Source organism: Hydra vulgaris, chromosome 10 (assembly GCF_038396675.1).
Source record: "Hydra vulgaris chromosome 10, alternate assembly HydraT2T_AEP".
Taxonomy (NCBI): Eukaryota; Metazoa; Cnidaria; class Hydrozoa; order Anthoathecata; family Hydridae; genus Hydra; species Hydra vulgaris.
The window spans coordinates 45162501-45180936 of NC_088929.1; the positions used below are offsets into that span (position 1 = coordinate 45162501).

At 24.8% G+C, this 18436-nt stretch overlaps 1 protein-coding gene across 5 annotated transcripts in view; it reads left to right on the forward strand.

Annotated features, from left to right (window-relative positions):
- LOC136085996 (adhesion G-protein coupled receptor G4-like) overlaps positions 1–18436 on the forward strand; it is a 284829-nt gene that overhangs the window by 103906 nt on the left and 162487 nt on the right. For all 5 annotated transcript variants that reach the window (XM_065808127.1, XM_065808124.1, XM_065808122.1 and 2 more), the window contains one exon: positions 8849–8959. In XM_065808127.1, coding sequence (XP_065664199.1) covers positions 8849–8959 — 111 coding nt within the window. The remainder of the gene's footprint in view (positions 1–8848; positions 8960–18436) is intronic.

Below are 18436 nucleotides of genomic sequence, written 5' to 3' on the forward strand. Positions count from 1 at the left end.
GTGGTCCCAATTTATTTAACAAATTAGTTTACAGAAACGAATCACTATTAAACTTAAACATCGAACAAGTTCTAAAAATAAAGCTAAAAACTACAATAATCAAATTATACAACTATAAGGATTTTTTTTTAATTTGAATAAATAAATAAATGTAACTTAACTTTTGATACAAATTGATAAAAAAGTATATATATTAATAACAAGGTATATATGTAACACATACATATATACCACGTATGGATCTGATTTTTTGTGTGTATTACACGTCTCTGAAAAGGGTACTTGATGACAAGACTGACTTAAGTCTTCGGAGAGCTTCCTATAACTACAAATAAGTAAATCTTTTTATCAATCTTACACAAATTTCATTTTCATCATGTTTGTACACAAACATTATTTTAAAATTTGATCAATAAAGTTTTAGTGAAACATCAAACACGCTTCCAAAAAGCAGTTTTATTTTTATTTTATGTACTTTTTATTTTAATTGGAATAATATAAAAATATATTTATCGGATTATTTTTACGTACTCGTTATTATAATGTTGTAATTGGTATTTATTTTAATCATTTCTCGGAGTTGTATGCAACTATACTTTTATTTACTTTGCATATTTCGAACTTTATATAGATGATTTATATTTGTAAATCTTTACCACCAATCTGCGATTGGTTACCTGTAAATACGTTGTAGTTATGAAGTAAAGATGTAAAAAAAAACATATATATATATATATATATATATATATATATATATATATATATATATATATATAAATTAGTTTTAAAAAAACAGTTGTATAACTTGAGCTTCCAGTCAGGTTTTTCTTTAGCCGTATCATCATGAATCTTTTAGTAAAAGAAAAAGCTATCAATAGAAGCTCAAGTTATACAACTGTTTTTTTTTTAAATAAGTTGTTACTACCTTATTATATGAACATTTAGCCCTCTTTTTGTAAAATACACTTACATATATAACATATGCGTAAAGTGCCCTGTTGTTATTATGGGTTTGATTTTCTAGGCAAAATAGGGAGAGATAATATTTAACTAAAAGTATCTCCGCATTGCAGCTCTAGGTTAACAAGGATTAAACATGATATCTCAACAAAATGCTTATCTTAGACAGATGCTAATTGCATTCAACTACGTTCTTTTAAATGCCTCTTGTGCGAAGAATGATTACCAGCCTTCGCTTCATTGTCAATTAAAAGGCATAGATGTAAACCTTTTTTACTTTATTTCCAGCCTAGAATAAAAAATTCTAGATATCTAACTTTACTAATACACTTTTTGTTGGGTTTTAACAATTCTTAACGGTGTACACCCCTAAAACTCAATTGAGTGTTTGCGAGGGCTGATATTCATTTTATTCATTCAATATTTTCCAAACTTCGAAATAGTTATTAGAACTGCTGATTCTATCAACAGCTGTCTACTATTATTAGAGTGTTAACAATGTTATATTGCGCAACCATGGTATCCTTTTTTGTACCATGCATATACACCTTTAATTTCAATGCAGGTGATTAGTATTTATCAATTTGCAATTACGTATCAATTCACCTATTTGTTGTAAAATTGCTTTTTTGATGTTTAATTTCTCATCATTTCATGCGCTTCCTATCAGCTTTTCTTTACTCAATCATCTTTTCTTTATTCTACATTGTTCTTCTTCTTTATAGTACTGCACGTTTTTTGATAATACATTTGAAATTTTTGGCTGAACACTTTTTATAGTCTACAAGTTATTAATACTGTTTTTGGTAAACTGCGCTACCTATGTAATCTCCTAGATCCAGAGAAGCATAAAAACTTCTAATTTTTTTTGTCTATTTCATGAACAGCCTAACTCCGTCCAATGGGTTTCACTTTCTGATGCAGTTACTATTTCTAATTATAAACATTTTTTTTTTTTTTAAACAAGAAATTTTGAGAAAAAACGTTATTTCATTTAGTATCGATAAATCAATGTAAAACGATATGGTCAGTTTACTAAATCTCATCTTTCATAAGTTAGAATATCTAAATACTTTGTAAAAATTTGAATAGTGTCATTAACAAAAGTAGGTCTAACTTTTTTTCTCTACTACAACTTGTTTTATTTCCCCAGATAGCACATTAACGTCGGCTCAGCATCGGATCAACGTCGAAAAATTCATTAGCCGACGGTCGGCAACTGACGTCGGCGCAAAGTCGCACTCAACCAATGGGCTAACGTTAGCCCAACGTCGATATACAATGATACGCGAGCGTCGCATTCTAACGTTGGTTCAACATAATATTATTATATGTAAGAATCTTTACAATTTTGATTTATTTGGCAAGCACGAGCTAATTATTTCTTATTAATGTTTATTAAAACTATTACATTGATTTTTCTTTTCGCCAAATAGGTTTGAATAAATATTATTTGTGATGAACGAAAATTGATTTTTATACTGATAAATGAAGCAACTTGATTTCATTTTAAGAAAGAAAACCAAATTTTTGTAATTATTATCATAATAACATTAAAATATTCGGACAAATTATACACATTAAAACAAAATAATTCTGTCGACTGCTTAGCTTCTATACGAATCTTAAGTCTTTTTTTGCTTGTAAGAAACTTTGACGTTCGAACGCTACTCATTGTATGATTTGACAGAAATCTCAGAACTTGCATCTCTTGTTTGACGAGCTTGTAGCCAATGCCATAACTACAGTTAAAACTGTATATATATATATATATATATATATATATATATATATATATATATATATATATATATATATATATATATATATATATATATATATATATATTTATGTATTTATACATATAAATACATATCTATATATATATACATATATATATATATATATATATATATATATATATATATATATATATATATATATATATATATATATATATATATATATGTATATATATAGATATGTATTTATATGTATATATACATAAATATATATATATATATATATATATATATATATATATATATATATATATATATATTATATATATTTTAAAGTTACGTTACGTATTGTAACGTTAAAGGGATTTGTTACGTTACTTGCAAAAGGTCCGTAATTTTTACGTAACCGAGACGTAACATTATAACGTAACGCTACGTGAAAAGTGTTACGTAACAACACGTAACATTTTGGCCTAATCTAACCGATATACACATATATTTTAATTACCATCATAAGAAATGTTTAAATTTTGTATACATTTTTGCTTGTGGGTTTATCTACTGAAGTATTTCTCCTCCTCCTAAAGTATTTATTTTTTGAAATCACAATAACACGCTTGTCAAAACTATTGTAATTAAAAAAGTATTTAAAAAACTTTCTTAGGCTCGTAGTATTTTTTTTTTTTAAATTACTTTCTAAAGATCAATACAACTTTTAAAGCTTTAAAAGCAACGTAAGGAAAAACATAAAAAAAAAGTACCTTTAAAAGTTAAAATAACGTACAGTACGGTTAATCAATCTAAGATACTTAATACCTTTAAAAGTATAAGCAATCGAAAGTAACGTAACGCAAAACATTAGTTAATTAAAACGTTTTAAGTCCTTAATGTATTTAATTGACGCATTTTAATTACGTTTACGCAGTTAAATACATAAAAGTTTTTACATTATATAACGTCTTCTTTTTTTTGAAGGTGTTATAAATTATGACGTAACATAACGTTAAAAAAATCTATGTTTGAGACATATTTTAGTTACGTCTCAAATCTAGATTTAGTTAGGTTACGTTAAGTCTCAATTAGTTACACTTTATAATGTTAAAAAAACAAAACAATTTAGACGCAACGTTGCGTATTGAAACTTTATTTTTTTTCGTGACAAAGTAACTAATAGAGACGAAGCTATTTTACAATAAAAATAAAAATAAGATAATATTCAACAATATTACCAATTTAATATATATATATATATATATATATATATATATATATATATATATATATATATATATATATATATATATATATATATATATATATATATATATATATATATATATATATATATATATATATATATATATATATAAAGTAAAATAGTGAAAAAGTCAGTAAAAGTCTTTTGCGCATCTTTAATATCTATATCTATAAGAAATAACAAAAAAATATAAAATATATGTACATAAAACTATATAAATAAATGTAAAAAATACAAAATTAAAAATGTTGTATAACCTGCATAAACATGGAAACAAAGAATCAATACATTTTTTTCAAATCATATCTAAAGAGAAGATTATTGAATAGTAGTATCACTGCAAACATAAGAATTAACTTGCATTAGAATTCTTTTTAAAAGATGTTATATAAAGTTTGTACACATAAAAAAAACTCTTTTTGAGTCTGTTGTGAAATAATCTTCATTAAAATCATTGTCATATTAGCTATTATAACCTCGAATAGGAAAGTTTTCTTTTGATTTGTCATTATCACTCTCATATACATTGTTGTCATAACAAACAGTTCAACAATTATTAGAAACGTTACTATTTTACAAATTAATTTTCTGATCCCGACTTTCAACATAAATTTCTTTTATATCTCTATGAGTTTACTTTTTAACTCTTCTACTATTTGTTATATATTAGGCAGCGATCTAAACTATTAGTGAAATAAAAATTAGTATCAGTTGCAAAATAACCCATCAAAACAGTTTTAGAAAATTTTCTGTGGACTTCTAAAGGCATTTTTTTAGCTTTTTATTGGAGTTTTGATCATGGGTTACTTAATGGACCATTAGTGGCATCCAAATTAAATGACTAGCCGATAACTTTATTAAGCCAATATGTTATAAGTTTTTTCTCATCGGCCTGACACTTTAATTAGCTTCCACTAATGGTCCATTAAGTAACTGTTGAGCAAAACTACAGCGGTTCGCTCAAAATGACTACATTGGTCCAATGAAATTCCGCTAAAGAATGTTTTTTAGGAATGTTATATTTTTATTTATTAGATATATTAATATATTTTTCATATTTTTAGTAGCCTAAAATTATTTTTCGATATTAATTTTATTTAATTCTACATATTTAACTTTTATTTAATTCTATTACAATATTAATAATATTAAAAAAACAGCCTTCAAACCATCCAATCATTTTACAGTAGGCTATTTAAAGTTCTTTAAAGATATTTTAAATTCAAATCAACACATGCATAAATCAGTTCAAATATGGCAATAAAAACGATATTAAAAGATAATAATAAAATAAAATGATTTTGAACCTAGAAAAATATATCTTTAAAAGTAAAATAAATGTGTTAGAGTATAAGTAGTCTTGATGCAAGTTATGGTAGCTTTATAAAGCCTTATTGCTCATTTTTGTAGTTTCTCTTGCAATCAATGCTGCTCCATGAGCGGACATGTAAAATTATGCAACTACACAACTTTATCCCAGAACATCATCTAAATTGTTGTACCCTTAAGTTCTTGATAAATTATACTCTCTAAACTAATGTATATAAAATTATTTAAAAGTTACATAAACACATAAATATACATTTTTGTTGTATTTTGTACATAAAAAAATTAACTGACTTGAGGAACCTCAAGTCAGTTAATTTTACGTAGGAACACTTTGACTGTTAAATTTTTTTTTTCAAAATCTTAGAAAAATAATTTATTACATAAAATTCTAATCAAATGTATAAAAATAGTGGTTGTTAGAGTAAAACTACTATTTTTAAATAAGCACAAAAATGGAAACTAAAGTATTCTATACCTGTGCCCTCTAAACAACAATTAGTGCGATTTCTTTTCACAACCATTGTGTCTCTTGATACGATTTTCTTAATTCCTTTATTACTACTTCTTTTTGTGATTGGACCATTCTGAGTTTTAAAGACTACTTCTTTTAATGTGTAATTCAATTTAATGTGTAATCTGCTTATGCTTTAAATTTATACCTTCACAACTTCTTCGAATAACTTTGATAATTAATAGTTTACAAATTTGACTAAGTAATTTATTTCGTATGAAAATGTTTAAAAAATTTCTTTAATGATGTAAATATTAACTACAAACAGAAAACTAAACAGTTACTAACTACTTAAGTAAACCCTTATTTAAAAGAAAAATTAAATACTGCATATATAATAATATACAAAATTTAACATATTTGTATCATATTTTCATGATATAATGTTATATACAAATATACTCTTGGTTATTTTAAATTTATAGCAATAAAGTTCTACATAAATACATAGTACATATATATGTAAATGTGTTTTGTACTGCTAATAAATAAAAGTTCTCGTTATAATCATTAAAATTTTTTTATAAATATTTGTTCAATCTATATATAAATTTAATATAAACATATACAAATAATTATATACAAATATAATAAAAGTGTACAAAAACTTCACATGTAAAAAGATTAACATAAATTGAGAAAAAAAAAAAAAATATTTGTTTGGTTAGTTCCCAGTGGGCACAGTACGTTTTTAAAACATTCTTTGGACGTTTTTATTAGGTTGGAACCTTATAAAAACGTCTAAAAAACGTTTTAAAAACGTACCGTGCCCACTGGGTAATATGTTATGTATAATTCATAATGGTTTTATATAAAAATAAGTTATCGTTGTCATTATCATCTTCCTTGTCATTTTTTCTTCCTCCTGCATGATGATCCGCTTCATATTTAAACTATGACTCTATAATATCTTCAATAATTGCAACATTTGCTTCAAGACACTTATTCATTTGAACAGAAGCTGGTATTAGTTGAATTTAATGTAAATAAATATACATTTATCAAAGAATAAAGAGTTATGGTTTATATACTAATTTTATATCGTTATAAATAAACAAAAATTTTTATTAAAAAAATTGCGCTAAAATAAAAAAGAAAAGGATTTATAAACGGCAAAAATTTATTTCAACATTAAAATCTGTACCACATTATACGCATTCTAAATTCAGTTGTATTACGACGTTGGCCCAACGTTGGTTTGACGTTAGTGCGTAGTTAAATTTATGCCAGCTAGCTGGGTCATTAACTCTTTAAAAAACAAAACAAAACTATTTGCAAAGGTCATTTTCTCTGATTTGAATCTTAAATCTAGTTTCATCGCCCTTTTTGCTGTTCTAAATAAAAATATTATTCCATTGCTAGACCTTAAAATCACTCCAACGTAAGTTGTCAAATATATTTTCTCTTATATTCATCAGGTGCTTTTGGTTTAAATAAGGTTCCTGTTGTAATAATAAAAAAACGTTATACAAAACTCTTTTATTCCACAAACAATTTAATAAGTGTTTAATTGAATCATGATTGTTATTGCCAGCTACATAGTTGTATCTGTTGCTCTAATTTTAAAAATCTATAGAAAACAATTTTACTCCTTGTAGTTTTCTCTACTAACATGCTCTTTTTCTTGACTTGACAAATTGTATTAAATTACATACTTCAAAAATAGTTATTAAAATTCGCATGAACATATATAAAATAAACTTAAACTAACCAAATATATTCTTAATAATTATAAACCAAAACCCCACTTAAACTGAAAACAACCTTATATTAAAAAAAAATTTCCAGCATTTAGCGCAATACGATCACACTCTTCTTCAACCTTTAAGGGTCATAAAAATATGTTTTTGAGGTATCCATTGCACTTGATTACTTTGTCGCAGAGAATATATTTTTGTACGTTAACGTGTATTTTAGTAAGTGCACATTAACGCCTAGAATAGTCTTTAAGAAATACTTTTAAGAAAGTCAAAGTAAAACGAATATAGACGGATGAAATCTGCCCAATCATGCTTCAGTAAAACAGGAAGTTAGCGCATCATTTACTGTTAGATTAAAAGTTAATGGTATGGTAGCAACAGTTATGGTGAAAATGGAATAAATAAGGACAACTTAAATTTACAACGTTTTGTCCGAAACTGAAATAAAGGTTTAAAATATTCAAAAGTGGTAACTTTTGAAGGAAAGATTTGTTAATGCATTTAACCTGTGACTGGCCTGTAAAGATTGATTATATCGAAGTATGCATTAAATCATCAACCACAAATCATTCTTGCATGACTCATCATTTTGTAAAGTCGCATTTTTAGCTTTATCTGTCAATTATTATTCAAAATTTATTCATATAGTTTCTTTCCTCTTACATCAACTCTTTGTAGCTTTCTTTCATCTACATGTTTTCCATTCTTTGTAGCTCTCTTTTATCTCCATGTTTTTCAAATCATAGTTTACAGTTTTGTAAATCTTTTGTCAATTATTTTTGATTATTTTAGCAATATCTTTTTATTCTCTTGTGCTTCCATTTAAAAATGTGGTTGTCTTTGGAAGTGAATTAGTTTAAATTAATAATGTTATTAACACAGATTATATTGTTAAAAAATTGTTAAAAAAAAAAAAGTCAACATACTCAAATAGATGACTTTAAAAAAAGCTTTTTTCTAAGAATATTGTTGAGTGCTAAAAGTGTTTTAGTTTTTATTTATATGCATTTCTTTTCTATTTCTGATGCAAGTTGTGGTGTTGATACGGATATCTAGTATTATAAATTTAATGAACAGCAACTTTTGGCTTCGGTATTTTTAAATTAAAAACTTATGCTTCTGTATTCTTTTCCTTTTTTGGTTTAAGCAGTGAATTTATGTTTGAACTATTTCCTTATTAAACCAACACTCTATCAAAAATTTTTTTAAACTAGGATGATTCTTTTAAGATAGTATGATATCATACTATTTTTCTTATTGTTTAGGTATTTTAATTTGCTCAGAACATAATCATTATTTAATTGAAACATGTGTATTAATTTAATTATATTTCTTTTTTTGAGTTTAGATTGTTATAGCAGCTGTTTTGATTTGAAAAAATGTAAATACAGTTACTTCGATGACGAAAATTATTGTGAATGTATCCCTAACTATATTTTGGTTAACGGGAAATGCACAGGTTATTTAATATAATTTTTACTATTTATTTTATTGAACTTATCAAAATTAAATATTTTGAATGTTAAAACTCTAAGAATGGAATTTTTTAAATTACTCGCTAAACCATAAAAGCTGAAGTACAATACAAACCACATTCAGATTAAACAGCTAATAAAGATTCATAATTGTTACATGCTGATATCAAGTTGTTGCAAGTTTCCATTAATATTGGCTAGGTAATTGCTTTGTTATTACAAAAACGTAACACAAACTAACTAAGAAAAAATCAAGTCAAACACAAATGCCATTAAATTTTTTTACTTGTTTTTTTATAACATTTAAACTAAAGCAAAATACATAAACAAACCCTGGATTTCTGGAAACCTCGTTTTGGTTAATTTCTAGATTAAATACATATATCCAGATTTTTGGTAAAAATTTTTTTAAAACCACTGATTTTAATAATTCTGGTATATACCCAGTAATATATTATATAGAAACACTTAACTAGAGATGCTGTTGTGAGGCAAATTTGTATGTTGGAAGTCATATCGAATATTGGTAAAAATGCAAAAAAGTTTTATTAGAGTTTAATATGTGTTCTCATTTTTTGTAGTCCTATATAGTATATATAATAACCTTGTTTACATTTGTAAAAACCTGAAAGAAAAAGAAGCAGGCATATAGTCTTATCACTAACTTCCGTTTACATTTTTGGTGTTAGTTTCATTACAAAACGATGAATCACAATATTATTAAATACAGGTGTTATAAATGTTAAAAACAATAATATTCATATACAATTTTTTTTTAATTATAACTCATTGATTTTGTGGTCACCATTCTAAAATAAGGCGTAAGTATGTTCAAAACTGTGTTTCATGACACAATCATTTTTATAAATATTCAACAAAATTCTGGAACGAACTACCTGAGCAAATAACTTTCTACCCCATTGTACTTTCTCTCTAAAGTAGACAAGAAATTTGTTTGTGAAAATATTTGGAAAAATTAATTATAAAACTGGTTGCTTATAGTGCTGTGTTTTCCCTCCTCGCTGTATGTAAACATTGTATGTAAATTATATGCAAATTTACGGATACAACTATAATAAATACCAAAAGTTAAAAATAATTATTAATCAAAATAAAGCATATATAATTAAGACAAAGACAAATGATTGGTGCTTTTTTTCTGGTTTAATAATTTTGTGCACTTATTAAAAATAAATATTTAAAACAAACTATATTTCTAACATAAACCATTTAAATTCCTTTTTGATTTGTTTTGAAAAATATTTTAGAACATTTATGTTTTTAAAAATGCTTTTTAAAATATTTTTGTAAAAGAAGTAATTCACTATATTGCAACTTATTTAAGAATTTCTCTTTAAGTAAAACCTTTTTAAAATAAAATAATCATTTAAAAACTTTGTAGGATGATTATGAGAAACTTTGCCATAGTAGAAGTAAACATATTAAAAGATATACAATGTTTTGTTTTAAACCTGAACAGTAAAACTTGGTATATAATAAATTTTTAAGCATTAGGACCTTTAAGAACCCTAAGTAGTTGATACTTCCCTTCCAATGTCGCCATAAGTCTGAATACTATGAATATATAAAAAACATAAAATTCTTAAATATATAATATTCAAATAAAGTTTTGCTCTATATTGCAAAAAAATACTTCTTGAAATTTTATTTTCTAATAGTCTTAATTGTAACTTCTTATTTTAGCTTTTATTTAAAATCACTCCATGAAAGTTGATTGTTGGTTCCCTTGTTAATGACAGAACTATTCATAAAGAGAGTCTTTAATTAAAAAAACTTGATCACTTATTTAGATTTGTGAAACAACATAAACTTAGTGTTTTCTACAACTAATGAAAGTAATGCTTGTAATCTACTGATCAATCTTTAATAATTCTTCACTAAATATTTTAAAAAGAATTTTCGCGTAGTTACTTGATTTAAAAGGTTTAGAGTTGACAGCAAACAATTTAACATTTAGTTTTATTAAATGCTAAACATAAATCTTCCAATATAAAGTAAGAATAATAATGGTCTTGAATATTAGTCCATTTTGGGAAACACCACAAGTTGAAATATGCTTTCACTTTTATAATGCTTTATTTGCTTTACTTATTATATATTGCTTCCTGTTTGAAAGGTACTCTTTAAACCATAGTAAACTATTGTTTAATATTTCATAGAGTTCTAGTTTTTTTTAAATTTTGTATTGAATAAAAGTGTAAAAAGCTTTTGACCAATCAATAAAAACAACACTTTTATAAGAATCATTTTTGAAACGATTAAATATATATTTCTAGTTGCAGCATGATCTGTTTTATTAATTGTGAAAAAGTATATCTTACTTGGTTAAATGATTATTATGTCGGACATACATAAGAGCCCTGTCAAGCTCTATATCTACTTTAATGCATAACTATTTTTTCTCAATAGTGTTAAACTTAAAAATATTTAAAACAAACTTATGTAACTTGTCAGTAAACTTAAGATGGTCAATAAGGTCCATGATTGCTGTTTTGTTTTCATCAAACAATAAATTAGTCAAGAAAATCTATTAATCAACTTATTTATTGTTTAATGGAAAACACTTCTGAAAACTTTTCTTTGTTGAACCTACTGTAATATTCCACTCTGTTCTGAATGATACCCTGTATATCATAAATAAGGCAAATGCAATTGTAAAGCGAAAACCCATTTTAGAAAACATTTACTTTAAGCAATTAGTCTCTGCTGTGTAAATAAAAAAAGTAAATTAAATAAAAGTTTACATGTATAGTACTTTTCTCAAACACAAACAAAAAATTTTGGAAAGTTTAATTTATATTGTTGATTGTAATTAGAGGCAATCCAACTGATTCCATAGCACAACTAATTTAGACATTTTAAAAATGGGTGTTCTCTGGAGGGCACGAAGGCTCAAAACTATTCATCTTAAATTGGCATACAATTAAATCCATTTAAAAGTTCATGCATATACTTTTTTACTTGTGATAATATGCATTGGAAAAAAATTATCAGACAAAAGTTTGCAAAGGTTGAAAGTTGCCATTTTAGAATTTTAGAAACACATCTAAGTTAAAACATTTTTCAAAACTTAGCAAAACCTGATAACAAACTGTTTTTTCTATTAAAATCTTCTTCAGTCTAATTAAAATGAATGTTACTAGTCAGCTGGAATAATATTTTATTTATAAAATGCCAGTATGTAGCTGATTATTTCTAACAAATAATAAAATGTCTACCTCTTTAGCAACTTGGTCCGACGAATTAATCTTTATAAAAACAAAACAAATGATCCAATCTTTTTTTTTTTCTTTTCCTGGTTTAACATAATGAGACTCTGATTACTTTGATAATATATTAAAATGATGCTGAAAAATATCATATGTATTTATATTGTGTAAAATTTTGAGATTATCAAATCATTTCATTGTACCAAAGTTATCTTCAAAGGTCGACTTTTTTTTCATTTCCATTACTTTTTGGGGTAACTCAAGATTATATCTTTAGCCCTGTATTGTTTTTTATTTAAATTATTGATCTTCCTGGCAATTTTACATCTAACGGAACTCTCTTTGTCAAAATTGAGTCTAATATACTTTTAATAAAATAAAAACTTTTAGTGTTGCGATTTTAGTGCGGCATGTCTACATAACTTTTAATTAAAATTTTAACAATACTCAGCCAATACTTTCAAATTTAAAAAAAGTAGCTTATACTAATACATACAAACTATCGAATAAATTAAATGTAAAAAATTGGAATAATGTTAATAGTTGTCAAAATACAAACGAATATTTTAATATTTTTGAATTTTTAGTCATATTTGACGAAACTTGACATTATGATGAAATAACAACTAAAACAAAACCACCTAATAATCTTTAGATAAACACTTTTAATGTGTTCTAAAAACGAACAAAAACTAAACAACAAGTTGTAAAAAAGTGAAAGTTATAAGAATTATAGGAAATTTTATGAGCATTTTCTTAAAAAAAATAATTGCACTAACATTTCTAACTATAGGCCCATATAGTACTTTCCGTGTTCTCAAAAATCTTCGAACGTGTAGTCTATAATAAAATCTGTAATTATTTCACAAAAAAAAAGTATTTCAATCTCCAATCCAATTTCCAATAATCAAAAACAGTTTGCTTTATAAAATAATTAAAAAAAAAACATTCAACTTGACATGCATTTACTGAATTAAACGATCTAACAATTGATGATTTTGGATAAATCTATGAATACTCTCGGAGTATTCATAAATATATTCAAGGCACTTAACACTGTTGATCATATTATTCTGCAATACGAACAAAAATGGCTCGGGGTATGCAATAAAGTAAATCATTGAATAAAAAGGTATCTATCTTATAGAAAACAATATGTTTAAAACAAGAAATCCGGAATACTGAATATTCTGTGTAGAGTGCCCAAAGGATTGATCCTAAAACTACTCTTGTTTTTATTTTGTGTATATGAATTTATTTATTAACTTGAGATGCCTTTCAGATATCTCTTTTCTTAAAGGCATTTTCAATATTGCAAAATCATAAAATCCATTTTAGCATTTAACGAAAACTTACGCTTTAAATCTTACGGAATAAATTTTATATATATTTAATAAACATTTATTTTAAACATTTTATCTTTTTATTTGAATGTTTATAATTTTAAACGTTGTTGGTAATCTTTATATACTATATATTAAATATGATATTATATATATAATTGAAAATGTGTATTTTGATTATTTTCTTTTATGACTTTTTGTGACTATATACATATATATAAATATATATATATATAAAAAAAAAAGATATATATATACACATATACACATATATATATATATATATATATATATATATATATATATATATATATATATATATATATATATATATGTATATATATATATATGTATGTATGTATATATATGTATGTATGTATGCATATATATATACATATATATATATATATATATATATATATATATATATATATATATATATATATATATATATATATATATATATATATATATATATATATACATATATATATATATATATATATATATATATATATATACATATATATATATATATATATATATGTACTTATTTAAATATATATATATATATATATAAATATATATATATATATATATATATATATATATATATATATATATATAGAGATATATATATATATATATATATATATATATATATATATATATATATATATATATGTATATATATATATATATATATATATATATATATATATATATATATATATATATGTATATATATATATATATATATATATATATATATATATATATATATTCTTTTTTCTAACAAATTTTTATTGTTAAGTATTTTTTTTCTCTATTTGACTATTAACGACTATTTATATTTTTAGATACTATATACTTTTTATTCACTATATGTATTTTAAAATATTCTTTTTTTGACCAATTATAGATATTTGTACTTTTAATTAATGTATCTTCTTTAATTCTCTATTTGCATTTTTAAATGTTATTTCTTCTTTTTCGCTTTTTTTTTTGCTAAATTTTATGCTGAAGTTGTTAATCATAACTTATATTATTGCTATTACCTGTATTGGCTCTATGAAAAGATTGGGTTGGTATTTTGCTATACATATTTTCTTTGAGCCACTCTCTGTTTATTATTTATATGTTTATAACTAAGTTTTATCTTTTGTGAAAAAGAATTGAAGTTTATATAAAAAGCAAAATGAAAAAACAAAAAAAATAAAACAAGTAGCTTGAACAAAACATGTAGCTTAGAGTTATCCATTTTGTTAGTCATGTTGGAATATATTAGACAGTATGTCTCTTAATATTATTGTACCATAGGTATTGTCTGGAAACTTTTTTTACTGTTTGGAAGAAGTCTGCTGTTGGCGCCAGTTATTTAAATTTTTTAATTTAAAATTTTTTAAAAGTAATATATGATATATAATGATGATAAGCAATATATAATAAAACTCTTTTAAAGTAAATTATGGGGGTTTTTGAAAAATTTGCGCTGATAGAATTCATCAAATAAGTTGAGAAAATACCACCTAGATAAACTTCATCAACAAATCGCAAGGTTAGAACTATTTGTCCTATTTCTACAAATCAAAGAAATTGAGTCAGGTCAATTTTTTTTCTTTTATAGATAATCTTTTTTTACAAATAAGTTAGTTTAAAAATATTAATTTACTATTCCTGACATTGGATTTTGTTCTATCTCCTTAATTCTGTTTATAAATTAAAATTATAATATGCTATATCCGTTTTATACAACCAAAAGTTATTTACGTCAAAATGGTAGCTGAGGAAGTTTCTGTTGCAGAAAAACAACAACAAAACTTTAAAGGTAAAAACATGCACCTAAAACTTCTTCATAGAATGTGATAAAGCAGCTAAGAAAATCTGATCAGTCGTATGAAAATAGAAAGGGAGAAGACGTTTCATGAAGTCTGTTAAAAAAAAACCATAAAAGATATAAATTCTTACAAGAATATAAGTACACACAAAATATCAGTAATAAAAAACGAAAACGTATACTTTTTGATTTTTGGTCTATGGACGACATGAAAAAACTGAACTGAACAACTTTTAAAAGACTTCAACAACTTCATCAAACCATTTAAAAAACAGTCGTTTTCCTATTGTTTCATTTTAGTTTTTGATTGGTTATTCAAAATTTAGAGTAATTTGACAAAAGTTGTCAAGCAGGGTAATGTTGAATACAAAAGGTTGACAATATCCATAGTCAAATTGATAGCGTACTCGCTCCTGTTAAAATATTTAGCCCTCTTAGTTTAATCAGAGCAGTTCATGCTCTTCTGAAAAAAAAATGTTTACGTCTCATATTGGATTTTAAAATTTTTCAGCTATTGCAGGCTGTTTTAATTTCAAGATTGTTCCTAATATCCATCTAAAGAATCTAGCATTCAGATCATGCATACTACAGAAAGTAATTTTCAATAATTTTTTCAAAAGCATGAATTGAGCCTTTATCAATCTACAATTTTTGTCATGGTAGTTGTACTATAGATTCTGCGTTGAATCAGCGTGCTGAAATTTTAAATGATCAAGCTAATATTTTTTAAAGTATGTTCAAGTATATGCCTGCTGTAAATATTGCATTTAATAAGAGTGTTTTAAAGTAATTTATTTATTATCAAAATAACATGCTTCATATGGTACGTTGGTAAACAGCTTCTTACTGAAATGTTTTTTTTTAATAGATTAACCAGAGGTGCTAGTTAAGTAACAATTCTTTAAGATATTTTTTTATTGTGCAATATATTTTAGATGTTATGCTATTAGAATTTATAACTAAAGTTTTATTTTTTTGCGAAGATCTTGGTACATACTTTATATAAAATATTACTTCTCTTCTCTTTTGAACTGAATTTCAAACAAAATAACGTGATTATATAATTTTTTCAGTAGTGTAAAATAAGATATTTTTCTAATAAAACAGATATATATATATTACAGTACTTTAAGTGCCAAAATATACATTCATCTTGCGATGATATATATTAAAAGTACGTTTCTATTATGTTTTTATAACAGAAAATGGAGATCCCAGTGGGCACAGTACATTTTTAAAACATTTTTAAAACGTTTTTTAGACGTTTTTATAAGGTTTAAGTCTAATTAAAACGTCCAAAGAACGTTTTAAAAACGTACTGTGCCCACTGGGATACTACAAAACAATTTTGTATTTTCTATAAAAGTGTTTATTACATTATTCTATCTCCATATCAGGGTATTGATTTATATTAAATATTTTAAAATACTTTCTTTGAAACTACGTTAGCATGTTTAGGAAACTAATGCAAGTCAGTTATGTTTGCATTTTTTATATTATTTGGAGTAAAGGTCCATTTAAAACTTTGGACTTGATTTTCTCAGTTCGGAAAAACATGGAGATAGAACAAAATAATTCTGACACCGCGAAATAATGAATTAATGTTTAATAATTAACCAGGTTACATAAATTTTTTTGGAATTTGCTTATAGCCAAATAATTTAAAATTATTAAAGTTCGATATTTTTATTCTTTTAACAATAAATTGCTAAATTTGGAAATTTGTGAATATTTTTGTTGTATATTTCAATTTTGACACGGTAAATACGCCTAAAGATAAAATTTTTTTTATCTTTACTAAACCAAACATTGATATCGGACCAAAATTGTTTTTTAGTCCGAATGTCAATCCCACAAAAGTTTGCATATTTAATAATTTCTTTCGTTTAAAAACAATATATGTGTAAATATTAATCCTATAATGCCTTACGAATTATAGGCTATTTTATTTAATCAATTTATGGTTTAAAGCATAAACCATTATGTAAAGTGTTAATAATAATAATTGCTGACAACATTTTTTTTAACGTAAAAATTAAAATTCTAACAAGGGTGATGAGGAATGCTCCATTCAAGAATCTGGAACAGGAAACAAAAAAGAGAGGATCAGCTTCCACTGAAATAGCGCATTACCCAGAATTATCTGTTTCTAAAATATAAAATACCCACCTCAAATGTCTTTAAAGGCTTGTTTTAGGCTTTTGATGCCATTCTATACAGAAGTTTGTAAATTAATAAATCTATGCTGCCTTTAGACAAGCCAAAAAAAGGGAAAAAGAAAACATGATGGTCGTTTTAAGCAAGCTAGTGAGGGAGACATATTAGGAAGAGTCCCAGTCGGCATATCTAGTATTGTAAATACTCGGAGTATTGATCACGTATAACATACCGCCGTTGATACCAGAAAAATACGCATTTAGTTTTAAGTTTCGAATTCGAGTTCAATACCACTCATTTATCAAAAATACGTATTATTTAATATTTGATCAAAATCGGATACAATATCGTACCCGATTTTGATTAAATATCAACATAAAACGGTAAAAAAGAAAATCTTTGCTTTAAAGCGCATGCTTAAACTGAAATTGTAAAATTTTTATAAATGAACTGAAATAGTGAAATTGTGAAATTGTGAATTAAAAAGTTTTCTCTTAAGAAATTAAGTAAAAAGTTTGTCTGGAATGAAAAGGAATAGTCAGGAATACAGGAAAAGTTGTACCCAGTGAAAAATAAAACCGCGTCCCACATGGGTTCCGCGAGGGTTCCGTGTGGGATTGATGGGATTTACGTGGGACGGATTTTCCCATGTGGTATCCGTATGGAAATTTGTCACCTTAAACCCATGTGGGTAATCCCACATGGGTTACATGTGGGAACCATATGGTATTTACACACATGGGAAATCCCACGTGGGTTTCATGTGGGATTTGCATGGGAATTAATTTGAAAGCTGGAAACTAAAAAAAAAAACTTTTAAAAAAAAACTAAAAAAAAGTAAATTTTAAATCGACATTGCATTGCGTTACATTTATATTGTGTGAAAATATTTTA